The sequence below is a fragment of the Myxine glutinosa genome, chromosome 3 (assembly GCF_964187855.1).
Source record: "Myxine glutinosa chromosome 3, kmMyxGlut1.1, whole genome shotgun sequence".
In the NCBI taxonomy this organism is placed as follows: domain Eukaryota; kingdom Metazoa; phylum Chordata; class Myxini; order Myxiniformes; family Myxinidae; genus Myxine; species Myxine glutinosa.
This window is the reverse complement of record NC_136263.1, coordinates 24,031,906-24,052,042: the sequence shown is the minus strand read 5'-3', so window position 1 is coordinate 24,052,042 and position 20,137 is coordinate 24,031,906. Positions and strand designations below refer to the sequence as shown.

Here is a 20,137-nt window from a genome sequence, read left to right as displayed (position 1 = left end):
AATAATGAGTATCAGTACGAGCAGAGTACTCGTTCCTCGGGCGATCGTGTTCCAAGCATGCAACACTTTCTTCTGATGCATCCCTTTATTTGGACGGTGTATAGCCAACAGACCGCTTCCTCAATTGCTCTGAAAATAAAAATAATAACCTGGTTTGGGTACATGAAGCAAAAACATGCCAACTGCTCATGCATATAAAATACATCGTGGTTGTATAGCTCAGATAATTCCAATTGCACTGGGCCATAGGCTGACACTAGGGGCCTGAAGCTTTTAAAGGCCTGATGCCAATACATAGTGGATGTGTCACCTTCACAAGGCCCATGATAGTTATCAGTTCCAAACGTAAGTTTTGATGATCCTTTTAACAGTCATTTAGGTTGTTTTGCATTGGATAAATTGTCGGGAGGGCATTGTGATTGTGACACTTCCAAAGATGTGTTAGGCTTCCCATAGCACCTTCCCTCCAGGTCCTCAGGACAGTTGTTCACCACCATCTCAGATTGTCCCCCAATCCAAAACAGACGTTTTCTACCCTCATTATCACCCCCTCAATTCCTCATCCTTCCAAATTTCCAGTTTTCCCTCCCACGTTCCTTTCTGTATCCCTTTTGTCCATCCCCATGCATCCACTTCTGCTCCCCATTTCTCCCCACACCCATCGTTTGTCCAAGTCTGCCTCTATCTTGGCCTTCAACTCTGCTGTTGGTGTCCCCCCCCCCCTCTCTTTTCCTTTGCTGTTACGTCGTGATCCGTTCAGTGTAGAAGTACAAACTCTTCCACACGCCTTGACAATGTATACACAAATAAAAGTTCATGTGCAGCCTGCGTAAGGCCAGTTTACTGTGTTCAATATGCTCAAGAAACAGGACAAGTCCTTCAAGAACAACTTTTATTTTGAAATGTGAACAGCAGGATGCGACATCGTTCATTCCTGCATCTTCTCGATGGTCTCCTCCTTGTATTTGCCCTTGTCCAGCCGAGCTTGCCGCGAACGTGATTTGTGCTCCAAAATTTTCTTTCGGTCTTTGTCCAACTTCAGTTTGGTGATTACGACCTATGGGGATATAAACACCAATGGAGCGTGAGAAATGAACTTTTCATTTTGAAAGATGTATATTTCTCAATCAAAAGCATTTATTCTCCAGTGAGTTTATATTTTACTTCATGTAAGAATATCAATAAAATTGACCATTATATGTCCTCAATGGCAAAAATACTGGCATACTCAAACTTATGTTGGAAGGTATGTATTTTTAAAATATTTAGCAAACAATGGTAGAAATACCCTGATTTATGTCCCCCTATTTTTACATCGTCACATTATTAGTTTCTAGTGGGGTCACCCGTGGGAATCCCACGGGCATGGAGGTGTGTTTTTGCGGTACCGGGACAATAATGTTAGGCGGGTGTCCAAACCAGAAAATGTTGGAGACCAAAGCTGAAATTGGAAAAACAATATAGCCTATTTTACTCCAGGGGGTCCCAGTATTACCCACCCAAAATTTTGTTGTGATCGGTTGAGCTGTTTTTGCGGTACCTGGGAACGGACGGACGGACATTTGGTGAATTATTATTAGTTAGTACCACGACCCAATTTGTGACGAGCATCTCAACCCACACTTGCGTCATTTCCAAAACTCAAGACCAGGGTTAAAAACAAGCGGTGGCCCGGGTGCCATACGCCACCAAAACCTTGATCCTGAGTGGCCCGTGTGTCAAAATCTTCGATTATATCTTATTCGTCAAAGTATTTGGTCTTTACTTATCATTATGCAATCTCAAGCAACTAAACTTGCAAAGGGGACAGTGGTCATATGGCAAAGGTTGAAGCGACTTCATTTGCCCACCTCACCTGGAGTTCTGAAAGTGCAATGATGCAAATTATCTTCGAAAACGTGTATAGTGCAGCACCGCTTCTGGCGGTGGTGGGAGAGGGTATTATGAGTGACAGACACTTCAGAACCCTTAGTTGTATCACGAGTAAAAGACTGCGTATTATTTTCACACTCGCTTAGCCGGTGGCTTGAAACTTCACTTGACTGCAAAAAAAATCTAGAGGAATTCCCATGTTTTATTGCCTTTTTCCACCTTGGAATGAAATGAATGAATGATCGTTTTCAGGCCATTTTTCCCCACCAGAGCGGGGGTTAGCCTTGCGGGCCACATGACAATCACGGTTCCCTGTTTGAGGCAATGTTTTTATGGCCGGATGCCCTTCCTGACACCAACCCTTAGTCGCCTCTTACGATGCGCAGGGATACGGTGTACCTATTCTGAATTGGGGTACACACCGGGATCATTCATCCCAGCAAGCTGGTACTCAATTTGCCGACCTCGGAAGGATGACAGGCTGAGTCAACCCCCCTGGCGTTAATTCAGCGATCGACCGGGATTCAAACTCAGGATCATAGGATCCCAAGCCAGCACCCTAACCGCAAAGCCAACACCAGGCTATTTAATTTATTAAGCCAACACCTTTTTCCACCTTGGGAAGGTTTATAATATTGTTGTGGTTTTGAAAACCCACACAGGTAACATCATGAAAGGTTAAGGGTTGCACCCCATAGATAGGCCACATGCAACACGTAGGTCACCTTAGGACGGTAGTTATTTCTTAGTATGTGTTTAGGATAAGGCCATTCCCAATAGTTGCATCTGCGTTGCGTAAAACAAATAAGAGTAGGCCCCATTCGTTCATTTTTGCAGCCTCCCTTCCATCGATGCCATTAAGCGCTAGCCAGTCTTTACATCGCCTTCGCCCTTTAGGTTGCCAGCAGCCGTCGCGACCTCGTTGGGCTTCCACTCAAACCAGCCCAAAGGCCACGAGGTAAGGCCCGAAAAGGGGGCGGAGCGCAAGGGTGGAGGTGCAGCCACGTCAAGCAGCCATCAAGGCGGAGCCGGTAAGCCCTCACCAGCCAACCAGGGCTCGAGAGAGATCGCCTGACAGGGTGTGGCTAGAGATTCGAGAGGGTTCGCTGGGCGTGGCAATATAACCCCTTGCGCGAGGCCCCCACCTCAGTTATGAGGAGAGAGAGAGGGCTTGAACATTGTACCTGAGTTATGAGTGGGGAGAGAAGCGCTTGACCTTGAGTTATGAGGAGAGTTTTTTTTTTTTTTTTTTTTGTATACTGAATCGAGGCTCGTGAAAGAGCTAACATTTATTTCACAAGCAAATCAACCAGACAAACAAAACACACAAAAAGAGGGAGCGAAAGACAAGATGGGGAGAGAAGGGGAAGCACACAACCACAACATTTGAGAGCAGGGAGAAGTGTGGGAGGGAGAGGGCTTGGGGGCAGGAGGCGTGGGAGGGGGAGGGCAGGAGGCGTGGGAGGGGGAGGGCGGGGGGGGAGAGGTATAAAACACAAGGGGACCGAAATTAGCAGGGGTAAAAAAGATCAAGGTTTTTGATGGGGGAGGATAAGAGATGGTGGTGAACAGCTGTTTTAAAGACCTGGAGGGTGCAGTGGGATTGAAGAGAGTGAGGGAGTTTGTTCCAGAGGCGGGAGAAAAGAGGAATGAAGGAGTGAAGGTGAGCAGAAAGTCTTGATTTTGGCAGTTTAACCATAAGAGGGTTGCAGGCAGATCTTGTGCGACCTGTAGGAATATTTGGGGGACAGAGCTCAGAGAGGGCTGGGGGGGCAAGGCCAGAGAGGAGTCGGTAGAAGATGGAAAGACCACCAACCTGCCTGCGGTGAGTGAGTGAAAGGCCTTTGGAGTTAGCTTCATCGCGGGAGATTCCAATGATTCTGAACGCTTTGGTTTCAACAGCGTGAAGACGGGCTAGGTGTGAGGCAGGAGCACCAGACCAGAGGGGAGAGCAGTATTCCATAGAGCTGCGGATGAAAGCCTTGTATGTGGTGAGGAGCACAGGTGTGCCAAGGAAGGACTTCGCACGACGGAGGATGCCCAGTCGGCGACTGGCTTTGGAGGCCAGATTTGAAATGTGGTTTTCCCAGGAAAGATCATGGCAAATAGTGAGACCCAAAAGCTTGAGTGACAGAACTCCTTGGAGAGGATTATTCAGAAAGTGGATGGGAGGGTTTTCCAGTCGGTCTTTTCGGAGAGACATCGTAAGAGTGTGAGATTTATCAGGATTGAAAGACATGTTCCATTTGTTTGCCCAGTCTGTGATTTTGTCCAGGTCTGCAGAGAGTGAGGAGGCTGCAGACTGCCGATCTGAGGGATGAGGAATGGAGCGACAGAGAGTAGAGTCGTCAGCAAAGAGATAGAGAGGATTTTCAAGAGAGTCAGAGAGATCATTGATGAAGACCAGAAAAAGCACAGGGCCCAGAACACTACCTTGGGGAACTCCAGCCTGAACAGGAAGAGGAGATGAGAGAAACCCATTCAGGGCCACACGTTGACTACAACCAGAGAGGAAGTCCGCCAGCCATGCGTGGAGATTTCCATGGATACCAAAGGAGGAGAGTTTGGTGAGCAGAGCAGGGTGCCAGACCGTATCGAAGGCACGTGAAATGTCAAGGGAGACAGCTCTAATTTCCTGTTTGGCGTTGAGGACCTCCATCCATTGTTGAGAAAGCAGAAGCAGCATGTCCAGAGTAGAGTGACCAGGTCTGAAACCAAATTGATGATCAGAGATCAAGCCATTGGAGAAGAGGAAAGATTTCATATCTGAAGCAATGATGGATTCCATGACTTTGCTGATAATTGGGAGAAGGCTGATTGGTCTGTAGTTGCTGGGATCTGTTTTTGCACCTTTTTTGTGCAAAGCGGTGATGTTGGCTGATTTCCAAGCAGATGGCAGATGACCTTGAGCAAAAGAGAGGGTGAAGAGAACAGAAAGAGGGAGTGAAAGAGCAGAAGAACATGATTTTAGGACCCGTGGGCTGATGCCGTCAGGACCAGTTGCAGAATCAGAGTCGAGGGTTGACAGAAACTTTTCCACCTTGTCAGGAGGAAAGGACACAGAGTCCAGGAGCAGCTGGGTACGACTGGGTACGGTGGGTACAGAGAGGGATGGGTTTGGGACACAAGATTTAGAGGCAAACACAGAGTTGAGGCATTCAGCTTTTTCACGTGTGGAGTCAGCCGTTAAGCCGTTTGAGGTGAGGGAGGGGATGGAGGGGGAACAAACACCAGAAACAGATTTGACCAGACGCCACCAGGATTTGGAAGAGGGAGACAGATAAGAGAGTTCGGTCTTGAGAACGGTGAGATATTGTTTCCTGGCTCTCCTGAGGGTGGACACACACTTGTTTCGGGCTTTGTGAAAGGAAATGAGATTTCCTTCCGTTGGATTTGCTTTCCAGGAGACGAAAGCAAGTTGTTTCAGGGCAACAGCCTCACCACAAGATTCCGTGTACCATGGACGGGAGGAAGGGTATGACAACTGAAGACGAGATGGGATAAATCTGTGCATGAGAGAGCAATTTACTTTGAAAGAATTCCCAGGATGAGTTGATGTCAGAGGCGGTAGAGATGGGAGACCAGTCCAGATGATTGATGGCTGCTTGAAGACCGTGCCAGTTGGCCTGAGTGAAATGCCAGACTCGTCGACGCTGAGGAGGCTCTCTGAGAATGGTCAGAGAGATGTCCACTTTGACAAGCACATGATCAGATGAGCCGATTGGAGCAGAAGAAGAGCAGCAGACATTTTCAGGGAAGTTTGTCATAACCAAATCCAGAAGAGAAGATGCTCCGTTGACTGAGATCCGGGTCGGGAAATTGACAGATTGTGTCAGTCCCAGTGAGTCGCAGAAGTCCTTTGCTGAAGAGCCATGGCTGGTGAGAGAGGTACCCACACCCAGCCAACTGGCATGGTGACAATTGAAATCACCACATATGAGGAAGAGAGAGTTGGGATGGGTAGATAGAAGTTGGTCCATATTATCAGACAGTGAGATGTAGATGGAGTCATCGCTGTTTGGTGGACGGTACAACACACATATGAACAAAAGGTGGGAGCGAAGGGGAAGCCGTAGCCAAAGGTATTCCTGGGGGTGAGGTGGAGAGAGGGCAGTGGAGGGCGAGTGAGGAAGAGAGTTTTTTATAAAGATAGCAACCCCACCTCCAGGACGAGGCTCAGGTCTATCATACCGGAGGAGGGAGTAACCTGGGAGAGATACCAAGGCATCAAAGACATCATGAAGGAGGAAAGTTTCTGTTAAGCAGGTCACATCTGGTTTGTCAGAAGCAACCTGTATGGAGAGGTCAGTCAAGTTTGAGCGAAGGCCCCGGATGTTTGAGGTCCATACCGTTAATGAGGAGGAAGGGGGAGCATCGGGTCCAGAACAAGGGGGGGGGGAGGGGTAGGGTAAGATGTGGAAGAGGTAGGGAGAGCTGTTGAAGGTGTGTCAGAGATTTCAGAATAGCTTGGAGAAAGGGAAGAATGGGGCGGACAAAAGGTTTGATGGAGATTGGGTGAGGCACAGTGAGGTGTTATTTGAGGAGGGGGCAGAGCGAGGCAGAAGGTTGGGGGAGATGAAGGTGAAAGTTGGAAGGGGGAAGAAGCAGGGAGGATGCTTTGAGGAGGAGGGGTGAGAGGGGAGTCTAGGAGGGGAGGAGCGAGGGAGAGTCTTGGAGGGGAGGGGTGTGGGGGGAGTTTAGGAGGGAGGGGAGGGAAGGGGCAAGGGGGGAGATTTGAAAGGGATGGGTGATGGGGAGGATTTGGAGGGGAGGGGTGATGGGGAAGTTTTGGAGGGGAGGGGGGATGGGGAGGATTTGGAGGGGAGGGGTGAGATTGGATTTTGAAAAGTGTACGATTCATGGGAAACGAACATTTTTTGCAAAATGAGTTTGAGACCTTCGAGTCAAAAATACGTTTGAGGACACTGGAGGAGGGGTGGAGTTCTGGATAGTTTAGGGAATGTAGAAAGGAGGAACTGTAAGAGATGGTATTATATATATTTTTTGGAATGAATAGATTTGGTGAGCAAGACGAAAGCATCCTTTTGTAGGAAAACAAGAAAAGGGTGTTATAATATATGAGAGAAAATAGTTGTTCAGGGGAGAGATTATACATTTCTAACCACGTGATCGCGTGATCGCGAACGAACGAACAAAAAGAACAACAAATAAACGAATAAGACCTGGGAAGGAAATTTTTTTTTTGGTTTTTTTTTTTTTTTGTGAGCAGAGATATTAAACAAGGAGGTATGGGGTGAACGACTGGGACGAAGCAGTGAACGAAAATAATTTCAGCGCATTCGACGAATCGCTGAGAGAAAAACAAAACCACAAGGTCGGAGACGGTACGGTAGCCGAAGCCTACGAGTACTAGGCCGCAGAATACTCGATACGCATTAACCGACGATTGTGTATACATGTACGAAAAATTAGCACCGAAAATTTTCCAAAAAGATACGCTATAGGTACACACACCGAAAGATAGATACAGTCTCGACAAAAACACAATTGAGAAATATCACTTAGCTTCGAAAGCGTGAGCGCATGGAACAGCTTCGAAAAGACGTGACCTCGCCGTGATCTCGCGAGATCTGATCAAAGCTATGAGACAGGTGCTCGAGTCGACCTGATCGGAGTTGAGTAGTTACGAGAGGGAGAGATGCGCTGTGACAAGCATTTTCCAAAGGGCGGGCGCGCGGCACACGCTGCAGAGGACTGCAGCGTGAGAAGGACGTTGGTGAAAGGCGCTTGGATCGATCATAGTAATACCGGGAGCGCGTGTAAAGGCACCGGAGGAAGTGTTACGTACGCCGTCTGATCGCCAGCTTACCTATCCCCCGCTATATAATTGTCCGCATCGCGCCTACGCCATGGGGAGAGCTGCCTGCTGTATTCCACCATCTGCACAGTACGAGTCGGGGACCGGACAAGCTGTGGACCCTCAACCCGACCATCTTCAAACCCCATGTGAGTGACCCTGAGAGTGAACGGGCCCGTGTCCAGGGAATAAGTTAAGACTGTTATTAAGATTGCCCTGTGTATCTGCTTCTTTTCCTCTTCCCTATACATTCTCTTCTTCTTTTCCTCTTCTAATTGTACACAGTGTTAATAAATTACCTGTTCTTTCTGGTTTTCCTCTTAATCCGATCGTCCTAGTGATTTCTCAATTGGGTAAGCGTGGCACGATTAGGAACCGCTTAGAATCGGGTTTAGTACCTGCTAACGGCCCGAATCGCGGCTCGCTTCGCTCGGCGTGTCCACTAACGCCGTGGTTCGGGTGGGGTTATCTCCTTGTTTCACAGTCGGTTTTAGTACTTAGATAATAGGACTAAATTCGACCAACAACCCTATTTAACACCGACCGGAAGGAACGTGATAGCCTCGGGATCGCGTCGGCCCGTAAAAGGACAAGGGGATTAATCCCCCCTCGATAAGGGGAAGGCCGACGTCGGAGATCCGCAACAATATGTAGCAGCTTGAGTGTCGTTCCACCTTATCGTGGAATTTTTCGAAGGGCACTTCAAATGGCATAATAATATCAACATGAGTACCATATTGTAAAATAATATAAATAATCATATTAACATTAATAACGGTAAAAGATGATTTGTACTACAAAACTAATATGGGCAAACAGATATATTAAGGATATTTCCATAAAACAGAATTGAAAAGAAGCACAAAACTTTTCGTTGTGCAGTCATCAAGTGATGAACGTCATCACCTCCCAATGCTGTAGGTTGGAGGAACCTGTTCAGTGTTCAGCGCTCGAATTGGAGGTTGGGACAGGGCTACTTGAGCCACTGCGGAATCCTCTTCATCAACATCTGTGACTGGGAGACGAGTTTGTGTTCCTCTTCGAAGAAGAAAAGGAACACAAACTTGTCCCCCAGTCACAGATGTTGATGAAGAGGATTCTGACCTCCGATTCTGAAAACAAAACCTCCATCCACCTTTGGTGGCAGGAGTAAAAAGTGAAATACGTGTGGTGGTGACATTCGGAACGCATCGCAAGGAACCCGGTTTATTCCATTAATTATTATTAGAAGAATTGCTTTGATCTGTTGTTCGATATGTCACAATTTTCAGGAATGCATCGCCGACGTAACCCGGGATCTTACAGTACATCATATGTTGACAAAATAAAGTACTCGCAGTCATTGGTTCATGATGGAAAAAAAATTCCGTGCAAGATTCTATATCACACAAAAGCAAAATACATTTCCTTTTCCCAGATGATAAACCGAACAACAATAGGTCGATAATGAAATATTGTACAGTAATTGTGCGCACACGGAAATTATAATGGAGATCCGGCAGTTTGTGGGTTTGCCTCGCAATGCTCTGCACCTTGCTGGGATGGATGCCCACGTGAACCGACGCACCGTTCGCCTTTTCACGTTGGATACGCTCAATGTAGATCACGTACTTTTTCCTGTACACTTGCACTACTTTTCCAACCTGTTGTCCTTTGTAATGTCCCCGCACAACCTGCATGCAGAGACAAAAGATGCAATCGGAACTGTTTATGACAAATGCTGACTTTTGGGGCATTTTGGACAGTGGTGCCTTTCATTTGTCCTATTTGAAGTCCCATTGCAAGTTGCTCTGAGCACAAGTGTCAACGAGAATGTGTGGACTCGCTTCAAGTGTAGGCCAAGAAAGCGACGGTGGTAGATTAAAGTCACTGGTAAGCCAGTTCTGTTTTTCACTCACAATTCAATAGTAGGAAATTATTGATTCTGAGCCGACGCTTTGTGAAAGCTTGGAATTCAAATCATGAAGATTTGTGCATTAAGATTTGAACCCACCACCTGCAAGAAAGCCAGTTGTGGTCCTTATCACTAGGCCACCACAGTCATAATCCAAAATAAACTTGAATCCCACATCTTAAGGAAGAGTGAGATAGGAGAAGGCAAAGTTGTGACATGAAGGTAATGAATGGGGCAACAGGTGCATAAACTCAAGGGATTGAAGGAACAGGCAAAGAGAGAGAGAGAGAAATGAATAAAACAGTAAATGCAAAAAGAGCTGAGTTGAGGGGGCAGGGAGGAGGAAAGGGTTAATGTTGGAAGAAACATTCATGAGTAAATTTGTGTGATGAGGTGGTGTACTGCCAACTTGAAGTAAGGAGGGGTACGGTGGCATCCACAATCCCAGAGGGAAGTGTGGGTTCAAGCCACCTGAGAAAAGTGGTTCCACAAATTTGAACTAGAACGACACTCGGTAGAGTGCATACCTCCACCCGGCTGAACAGTTTACGTTTTGTATCCCACTGATAGGTCAGATCTGGATTCGGACCTGAACCAAAATCTAATCGGCTTTTTCTGATCACCTCACCAACTCATCCCCACCAAGTTTAGTTATAACTCGTCCAGAACCTCTCAATATTGAAGTCCATAACTTCATCAACTCTCTCAATGGTGAAGAATCACTTAAAAATTAAATTCTCATACCTGAATCCATGTTCAGATTTTCACCAAAATCGAATCGATTCGTCCTTGTCACACACCCAATGGGGATCCACAAAGTTTTGTCCAAATCCATCCATAACTTTTTGAGGTATCGTGCTATGTATTGGTTTTGGCCCTATCACTCAATGGTGAAGAATCACTTGAAAATTAAATAATTCTCGTATCCGAATCCATATTCAGATCTTCACCAAAATTGAACCGAATAGTCCTCGTCACACACCCAACCTCTCCACCAAGTTTCGTCCAAATCGGTCCATAACTCTGAGATATCCTGCTATATATCGGTTTTAGCCCTATCTCCCAAAGGTGAATAATCACTTTAAAAATTCGACTAGCCGGATCCAGATCCGGATCTTCACCAAAATCTAATAGTTTCATCCTGATCACATACCCAAACCTCTCCACCAAATTTTGTCTGAATCCGTCCACAACTTTTTGAGATATCTTGTTCACAGACAGACGAACAAGAAATATGTCGTGCATAGCACGATACTTGCAAAATCCCTAAAATAGGTTGTTGGCCTATAATGACCTCAAAAATAATTGGTGGTTGAATTCAGTGACCAGATATGCAACTCCTCTTAAAATTCCAAGTCAATCAGATTAAAATTGAGGATTTTAGAAATTTGACAACGTTGGTGACCTTTGGCCTATGTTGACCTATTGACCCCATAAACAATAGGCTTCTTGCTTATGACCAAATCTACCATTTGGTGAAGTTTCGTGAAGATCGGTTGGAAATTGTGACCTGCAGGCGACTAACAGACAGACAAACAAACAGACAGAATAACGCACAAAACAAACCAATACACTGGAAAAATCTTCGATTTTCGCAAGCAAGAAACAGACAGAGGTGAAAACATAACCTCCGTCCACCATGGTGGCGGAGGCAGGGCCGGCGCCAGACTATTTTGCGCACTAGGCAGGGCCAGCTACTTGCACCCCTCCCCCCACCCCCATTTTTTTTTTGCCAACTTCGATTAATTAATTCTCCCGTTTTCCTGACGATGATCAATCCATGCGCCCAACGAAGAAATGGCGGCAGTGTTCTGAACATGCCGGATGTGACGTATGGGAGAAGGTGCATGGGAGCAGGCCACGTCCGTTTCAAACAGGATGTGACGTATGCTACGAAGCGTACATGCTCAAAATTAATCACTGACACTATTATGAACAATGAACTATTATATTTTGCTTTTATTATGTTTTTTCTTAAAACAATAATTTGTATAAAACTGTGACCCTTTAAGGTTCAGTAATGCGCCCCTCTGATGTCTGCGCCCGAGGCGGCTGCCTAGTTGGCCTAATGGTAGCGCCGGCCCTGGGCGGGGGTAACTATACAGTGGCATTATTAAATAAATCACAACAATGTACAAACTAGCTTTACATCCGATTAGAAGGGAGGATATGTGTGAGAACATACGAGTCACATGACGGCAACAGGCTACATTTGAATCTATAACATTCAGAGGAAGAGATAGTTTCTCAGCAACTTCATATCATGAACCATAGTCAATAAACAGGAAGTGATGCACAGATGCACATATTAAATAAAGGAGGTGCAAATGGAGTTCTCAACAATTTTCCAATATATAGTTTCAGCAGCGCACCTGGACCTCGTCGTCCTTGCGGATGGGTATGGAACGCACGTTGTACTTCTGCCGCAGCTCTTTGGACAACGGTGAAGACATGATCTTGCGCCGGATGTGGGAAGGTGCATTGAAGTGCCGCTTGCGGTTCTTACGGCGTGATGAGGTTACAAACGGATTACGCTTCATGGTTTCAGTCTTGAGAGCTCTAAGAAAATGGACCAATAAACAAGGAAAGGTAACTTAAGGAAGGAAGAATTTCTTCAAAACAGGACATGGGGAATGAAATTTTGACGGCCGAAGAGCAGTAATCAATGTGTCGGGTGTCCGCACAGCATTCATCAATAACACATTGGTTTCCATGGGAAACAAATCCTGTTTCAATTCAGCCGATGTAAATATCGGCAAAGAGAAATATTTATATCCATATTTGGAGATATCCAGAGGGCATTACCATGGATAGACCATGCCACAAACCGGGCAGTGTACAATGGCCTCGAGTATTTTCACGAGTTTATATTAACGCCAGTCCATGACAGGACCAGCTGATTGCGCCCCCAAAGGCTTTGGCAAAACAAAAATGGTTTATATGAATCTTGTGAAAGGAAACCCTGAAAAGGTGGACACGATGACTGCAAGAGTGCCAAAACCCTCAACATTCACATCAAGAACCGTTTTTATGTTACCTTCGCCTCCACCCATGCTGTACAGTGTACACAAACTACCTACGCGTCACAGATAAAGAAAAGTACAGTACGTGGGGTTTTTTTTTTATAGTGTACTGTATCTTATTAATCCCATAAAGCACTATAGGTTCACCGGAGGGGATTCTAGGTTTGCTCTCCATCTGTCTGTCCATCCCACCTGTGGTTTTCCAGACTTTCCGCACTTATCCTTTTACATATTCAACTGAAACTTGGTACATGGCTTTATGACAAGTTACGAGACAGGTTTTAGTTTCGGGGAGCTTCGCCAATTTTTCACGGAGTTGTGCCTTTCTTAAACTTAGAAAATATCATGGACGTTAATAGTATTTTTAGTAAATGAATGCAACGTTGTGGGTACGCATGGGATGTGAGTATTATTACACAGCTTCACTAAACCCTCCTTTGTCTTTGGTTAGGCCGTGTGCCGTGCAGTGTTTCCCAACATCCCGAGGGCATGTGCATGGAGAGAATAGAGAATATTTTTACTCTGTCTGCCTGACAGTCAAACAAAATATAAAATCATTCCAAAAAGGAAACAGTTTTTAAAGACGTTATAAAGGACACAAAGAACAGGGACGAATAACTAATGTTCTGGTGTTCGATAAGGTGGGGTTTTAGACACTGGGTAAAACCCATAATTTATTTATTCATATGCATTTAAACTTCTTTGAACCTCGATTTAAATGCAATTATATATTTGAACTCTGTATACGACAAATCTCCTTCACAATACAGTCATACCCCATTTTACGCCATTTCGACCGACGTCAAATCCGACTTTACGCCACTCTTCCAGAGTAAATTTCAGTTCAGCGAAGGTCATTATGTGTGACTTTACGTCACTCCTACGGACGTGAAAAAGAAATTTTTTCCTTAAAAACATATTTAAAATAAATAAAATAGTACATAAATTAACAATAAAAGATGCTAAAAAAACAATTTAAAATACAATAAAAAGCACATTTAAAAAATATATAAATGTACGTACAGTATACTGTACGTACGCGCAGCTGCTGGTTCTCATTCAAAACAGAGGCGACGTACAGTATTCCTTTACTGTGTCTGTGTTAGCCATGGGTCCTAAGAAGGATAATGCTAGTGTTTCCAAGCGTAATGTGGTTACGATGGAAGATAAGTTAAATCTGATTAAAAGGTATGAAAAAGGTGAAAAAGTGTCAGTGATAGCGCATAGACCTTATCGCGAATCGGAACCGCAATGCGTCATGGGATCGGAAAGGGGCAATAGCGCCGCCGGCGGTCGCTGTCACTTTGACGGACTGCTTGTTTACATTGTGACACGACGTGATCCTTACCAATGGGAACCCCCCTTTCCCTCAAATATTTCTTTAAATCGCTGGATTTTAATGCCAAAAAACGCTGAATTTCTTTCACATTAGCCATCTTCCTTTCCGTAAACACAGCGTCGATCGTAGACAGACGCTTCCTCTTCTGGGTTCGTGTTTACCTTTGCCCCCTTTTCGATCCCATCATGCTTTGCGGTGGAGCGCCCTCTGTTCATATCTACCGATTCGCGATAAGGTCTATGCCTTAGGGCTACCACGGTATCGACCATCATTCATGATAGGGAACGTATTCTCGCATACGTCACTGAAAAAGTGCCGCCAGCTAAGACTGCTAAAATGTGTGTTTGTGTTCAGAAGAGACGCCATGTTTAAGGTGAATAACATAATCTTATTAAAATTTTTTTTTATTCTTTACAAATTCATTTATTAATTGTGTTCATTACTCATTAAAAAATATGACTAAAATGTGTTTTTAGTGTTCTTTAAGGTTTAGCGATAATTATATACTTTCGCGAGTTATTTACTCTTAGTCTAGTAGGAAGACTAGGTCCCCGTGCACCCCCCGGAGATATACTTCTAATCAGTGTTTCTAGATTGGAAAAAATGTGTAGAAAATGACTAGCTATGGCCCCAAGCTGAAAAAATGTCCCACATACCATTTTTATGCAAATTACTGCTGCAAATTTTATGCAAAATTATGCAAATTTTATGCAAATTTTTGATGAGGAGTAGAGTTGAGGGGTCTTTGAGGGCTTCATCGAGGTGCTCTCGGTTGCAAGACTGGGTCATTTTGAGAAGCACAGCAGGGTCAGAGATCATGATGTTCTCCTCCTCAGTGAATCTCTCCATCAACAGCCTCTCCATTGCCTCACACACTGTTTTGAGGCAAAAGAGGGACTTTGCGTAGGCCTTTCCACTGAGAACACCTTTGAGAGATCCACTTGTTACTAGTTGTGCCTCAAAGAGAATCTCTGCATATCCAGAACCACGCATCTTGTGTCCAGTGAGCATCCCGATGTAGTTCATGGATGTGTGGAAGGGTCCAATCGTTACTACATGACTAGCAAATTCATTTGGCCAGCGCCAGATGATGGGAAGGGCTTTCATGCAGACACCCAGATCAAATGTATTCAGGACCCATCTCTGACCCACCTCAGCAGTTGCTGCCTCGGAACGCTTCAGTAGCTCACGAACAACTGCGTTGTCTGTGATCGGTTGGTGGATAGGCGTGCAGTAGTCGACTGTTGATTTGCTGGGTGGGGGAGAACCAGTTGCAGAGGTGAAACCCCCTAGCCCAGGCACAGGCTGCAGGCCATTGCCATGCCATGCAGGCACCAGGCACAGACCGATCACAGACAACGCAGTTGTTCGTGAGCTACTGAAGCGTTCCGAGGCAGCAACTGCTGAGGTGGGTCAGAGATGGGTCCTGAATACATTTGATCTGGGTGTCTGCATGAAAGCCCTTCCCATCATCTGGCGCTGGCCAAATGAATTTGCTAGTCATGTAGTAACGATTGGACCCTTCCACACATCCATGAACTACATCGGGATGCTCACTGGACACAAGATGCGTGGTTCTGGATATGCAGAGATTCTCTTTGAGGCACAACTAGTAACAAGTGGATCTCTCAAAGGTGTTCTCAGTGGAAAGGCCTACGCAAAGTCCCTCTTTTGCCTCAAAACAGTGTGTGAGGCAATGGAGAGGCTGTTGATGGAGAGATTCACTGAGGAGGAGAACATCATGATCTCTGACCCTGCTGTGCTTCTCAGAATGACCCAGTCTTGCAACCGAGAGCACCTCGATGAAGCCCTCAAAGACCCCTCAACTCTACTCCTCATCAAAAATTTGCATAAAATTTGCATAATTTTGCATAAAATTTGCAGCAGTAATTTGCATAAAAATGGTATGTGGGACATTTTTTCAGCTTGGGGCCATAGCTAGTCATTTTCTACACATTTTTTCCAATCTAGAAACACTGATTAGAAGTATATCTCCGGGGGGTGCAGTGGGACCTAGTCTTCCTACTAGACTATCTAGTTTTACGGTGCTTGTCTTCATTTTAAGGCATTTTTTTTTTTCTGTATACAAGATCGAGGCTCGTGAAAGAGCTAAAAGGCATTACGCCCGGTTTACGTCAAAAACCGAGTTACGTCACGTCACGGCTTATGGAAGCAATTAACGACGTAGGCCGGGGTATTACTGTACTTCCAAAAACCTTCAGTTTTGCAGTACTTCATTATGTTCTAAAAGGCGCAGGTGTATGTAATAGGAGCTGCAATGCCTCACCTTCACTGGGAAACAAGTGTAGCATGCGAGAGGGTATTACATCCAACTGCGGTGCGTACCATCAAAATGCCGCCGTAACTCATTAAAGTGCAAAACGTGCAACGCTATCATCTAAGCAGGTATAAGTGAATTTAAATATACAGTGCACCTTCAGAAAGTATTCACACCCCTTGACTTTTTCACATCTTGTTGCATCACAGCCTGAATTTAAAATACTTTAAATTGAGATTTTTTTTGTCACTGATCTACACAAAATGTCAAAGTGGAATTTTTTTAATTTTACAAAATTAAAAATGAAAAGCTGAAATGTCTTGCGTCAATAAGTATTCAACCTCTTTGCTATGACACTCCAAATTGAGCTCAGGTGCATCCCATTTCCTTTGATCATCCTTGAGAGGTCTCCACAACCTGATAAGAGTCCACCTGTGGCCAATTCAATGATTGGCATGATTCATAAAGAAACACCTTTCCATATAAGGTCCCATAGTTGACGGTGCATGTCAAAGCAGAAACTCAACCACGAAGTCCAAGGAAACTGTCAAAAGAACTCTGAGATAGAATTGTGAGGTGGCGTAGATCTGGGGAAGGATATAAAAACAATTTCTAGTGTTGAAAGTTCCCAAGAGCACAGTGAGCTCCATCATTAGGAAATGGAAAGAATATGGAACTACCGAGACCCTTCTCGAGCTGGACGTCCGACCAAACTGAGGAACCGGGCAAGAAGGGGTCAGGGAGATGACAAAGAACCAAATGACCACTCAATGTGGTCACTGGGTTCTCACTCAAGTTTTTGGGTCTCACTATCTGCCATGATACATGAGCCCTGGTGTTGGGCTAGCGGCTAGGGTGCTGGCTTAGGATCCAAGGATCCTGGGTTCGAATCCCGGTCGATTGCTGAATTAACGCCAGGGGGGTTGACTCAGCCTGTCATCCTTCCGAGGTGTAATTGAGTACCAGTTCACTGGTAATTCCCTGTTTGTCGTTAAAAGGCGACAAACAGGGTTGGCGTCAGGAAGGGCATCCGGCCGTAAAACATTGCTTCAAAAAGGGGACCAAAAAACAACAACAACCACGGTTCCCGAAAAAGGCCAACCCCCGCTTTGCGGGGAAAAATGGCCTCTAAAGGTGTTTTTTTAAATTTTATCTGCCATGATCTTTCTTGGGAAAATCACATTGCCAAGCTGGCCTCCAAAGCCAGTCGCCGACTGGGCATCCTCCGTCGTGCGAAGTCCTTTCTGGGCACACATGAGCTCCTCACCACATACAAAAATGGCACCATTTTTCGACTGATCAGGCAATCTGGCAGAATGGTGTCCGTGTGTTCTACTGTACAGACACTCTGAGACCAAGTAAAGAACATCGACACATTTAACGTGTGTGATGATAAAGGTGTGCATACCGACACGTTTGCGAAATGCATATTCCAGACGAATTTTGAAAGACGTATGTATTTGCAGGTGAGACCCATAAAAGGCACGCATTTAAAAATGGATGTGCACAGGCGATGATGACGCAAACACGCACGCATACATGGCTGCACGCGGACACGAGCTGATGACGCAAACACGCACGTACACATGGCTGCATGCGGACACGAGCTGATGACGCAAACACGCACGTACACATGGCTGCACGCGGACACGAGCTGATGACGCAAACACGCACGCACACATGGCTGCATGCGGACACGAGCTGATGACGCAAACACGCACGTACACATGGCTGCACGCGGACACGAGCTGATGACGCAAACACGCACGTACACATGGCTGCACGCGGACACGAGCTGATGACGCAAACACGCACGTACACATGGCTGCACGCGGACACGAGCTGATGACGCAAACACGCACGTACACATGGCTGCATGCGGACACGAGCTGATGACGCAAACACGCACGTACACATGGCTGCATGCGGACACGAGCTGATGACGCAAACACGCACGTACACATGGCTGCATGCGGACACGAGCTGATGACGCAAACACGCACGTACACATGGCTGCATGCGGACACGAGCTGATGACGCAAACACGCACGTACACATGGCTGCACGCGGACACGAGCTGATGACGCAAACACGCACATACACATAGCTGCACGCAGACACGAGCTGATGACGCAAACACGCACGTACACATGGCTGCATGCGGACACGAGCTGATGACGCAAACAAGCACGTACACATACATGGCTGCACGTGGACACGAGCTGATGACGCAAACACGCACATACACAGGGCTGCACGCGGACACGAGCTGACGACGCAAACACGCACGTACACATAGCTGCACGCAGACACGAGCTGATGACGCAAACACGCAGGTACACATGGCTGCACACGGACACGAGCTGATGACGCAAACACGCACGTACACATGGCTGCATGCGGACACGAGCTGATGACGCAAACACGCACGTACACATGGCTGCATGCGGACACGAGCTGATGACGCAAACACGCACGTACACATGGCTGCATGCGGACACAAGCTGATGACGCAAACACGCACGTACACATGGCTGCACGCGGACACGAGCTGATGACGCTAACACGCACATACACATAGCTGCACGCAGACACGAGCTGATGACGCAAACACGCACGTACACAGGGCTGCACGTGGACACGAGCTGATGACGCAAACACGCACGCACACATAGCTGTACGTGGACACGAGCTGATGACGCAAACACGCACGTACACATGGCTGCATGCGGACACGAGCTGATGACGCAAACACGCACGCACACATAGCTGCACGCGTACACGAGCTGATGACGCAAACACGCACGTACACATACGACATAGCTGCACGCGGACACGAGCTGATGACGCAAACACGCACGTACACATAGCTGCACGCGGACACCAGAACGGATGCGCAGACGTTTCATAGGACATTTCCCGAATGTTATTCTATAAAACATCCAACTTAAAGTTCCATGATGTTTGTTTAAAAGGAAAATGGCCAAGACAATTGAAAAGGTTTTAAAAAGTAGAAACGATCGATTTGTTTGATCAAAGTCAAACGTTTTGTTATTAGTGAACGGACCATACGTGATACGGCGCCATCGATCGAGTAGTAACGAACTGATCGTCATGTATATGCGATACACATACAATGAGAAGTACTTCGGTTTCCGAGGCATGCGGCCGTTTGACGTTAATATAGCGATTAAAACAAATACATTCACACACATACACATATACATAAAATGGCCTTCAATCAGAACATCGATACGTCTTATATACACGATGAACCCATTATTGTTACAAATGAAAGCAAACCGCGATGGATTCAGGCGGATTACACTTTATCACAATTGTGATTCTCACCAAACAGCAGCACCTCCGAACGTGGAGTAGAAAAGGCCTTCACTTCCGGTATCGTGCTCTTTGCCCTCGCGAAAATCTCGCGATATCTAAACCAAAGAGCGGCAACTCCGAGCGTGGAGGGCGAAGGGCTTTCACTTCCGGTGTCGTGTTATTTGCCTTCGCCAAAGTCTCGCGAGACCTCGATCGATCTCATGTTATTTCACAAAATCTGTAATCTCCATTCTTCATTGGATCACGAGCCTTCGGCCCCTTAAACCCACATTTTTTTTGAAGTGTAAATGTGTGTAAATAATTACAACTGGCATCCGTACGTCCGGCTTCATGTCAGAAATCAATCAAAATGGCATTATTGCAAAGCTAATAATCTATTTACTCGCAAGAAAAATTCGTGTACTTTTAAACATTAAAAAAAAACCGTCTATGCGAATTGATGAAGAAGATGCGGGTTTGGTAACCGCACACGTCGGTTCAAACGGGAACATGTTTATTATTTCAGGACAGCAGGACCCATTTAGAGAAACCCGTGTCGGATACGGGAGGAGCACACAAATTATATATAGCA

The 20,137-nt window shown here is 45.9% G+C and overlaps 1 protein-coding gene across 1 annotated transcript; it reads right to left on the bottom strand.

Annotated features, from left to right (window-relative positions):
- Positions 1-878: 878 nt before the first annotated feature.
- Positions 879-19,710, bottom strand: LOC137423754 (large ribosomal subunit protein uL24). Its single transcript, XM_068111232.2, has 4 exons — positions 19,576-19,710; positions 11,957-12,143; positions 9,223-9,363; positions 879-1,057 (listed from the first exon to the last, which is right to left on the bottom strand). Exons 2-4 carry the CDS (start codon positions 12,122-12,124, stop codon positions 929-931), a joined length of 438 nt encoding a protein of 145 aa, XP_067967333.1. The 5' UTR covers positions 12,125-12,143; positions 19,576-19,710; the 3' UTR covers positions 879-928.
- Positions 19,711-20,137: the final 427 nt, after the last annotated feature.

Bases quoted from the DNA above. Each gene is read 5' to 3' on its own strand.
- LOC137423754 (XM_068111232.2), bottom strand. From the start codon at position 12,124: ATGAAGCGTAATCCGTTTGTAACCTCATCACGCCGTAAGAACCGCAAG. The intron at 9,364-11,956 runs GTGCGCTGCTGA...CTCTGCATGCAG, and splicing joins GCAAGGACGACGAGGTCCAG to GTTGTGCGGGGACATTACAA. The intron at 1,058-9,222 runs GTGCAGAGCATT...ATATCCCCATAG, and splicing joins TGGGCATCCATCCCAGCAAG to GTCGTAATCACCAAACTGAA.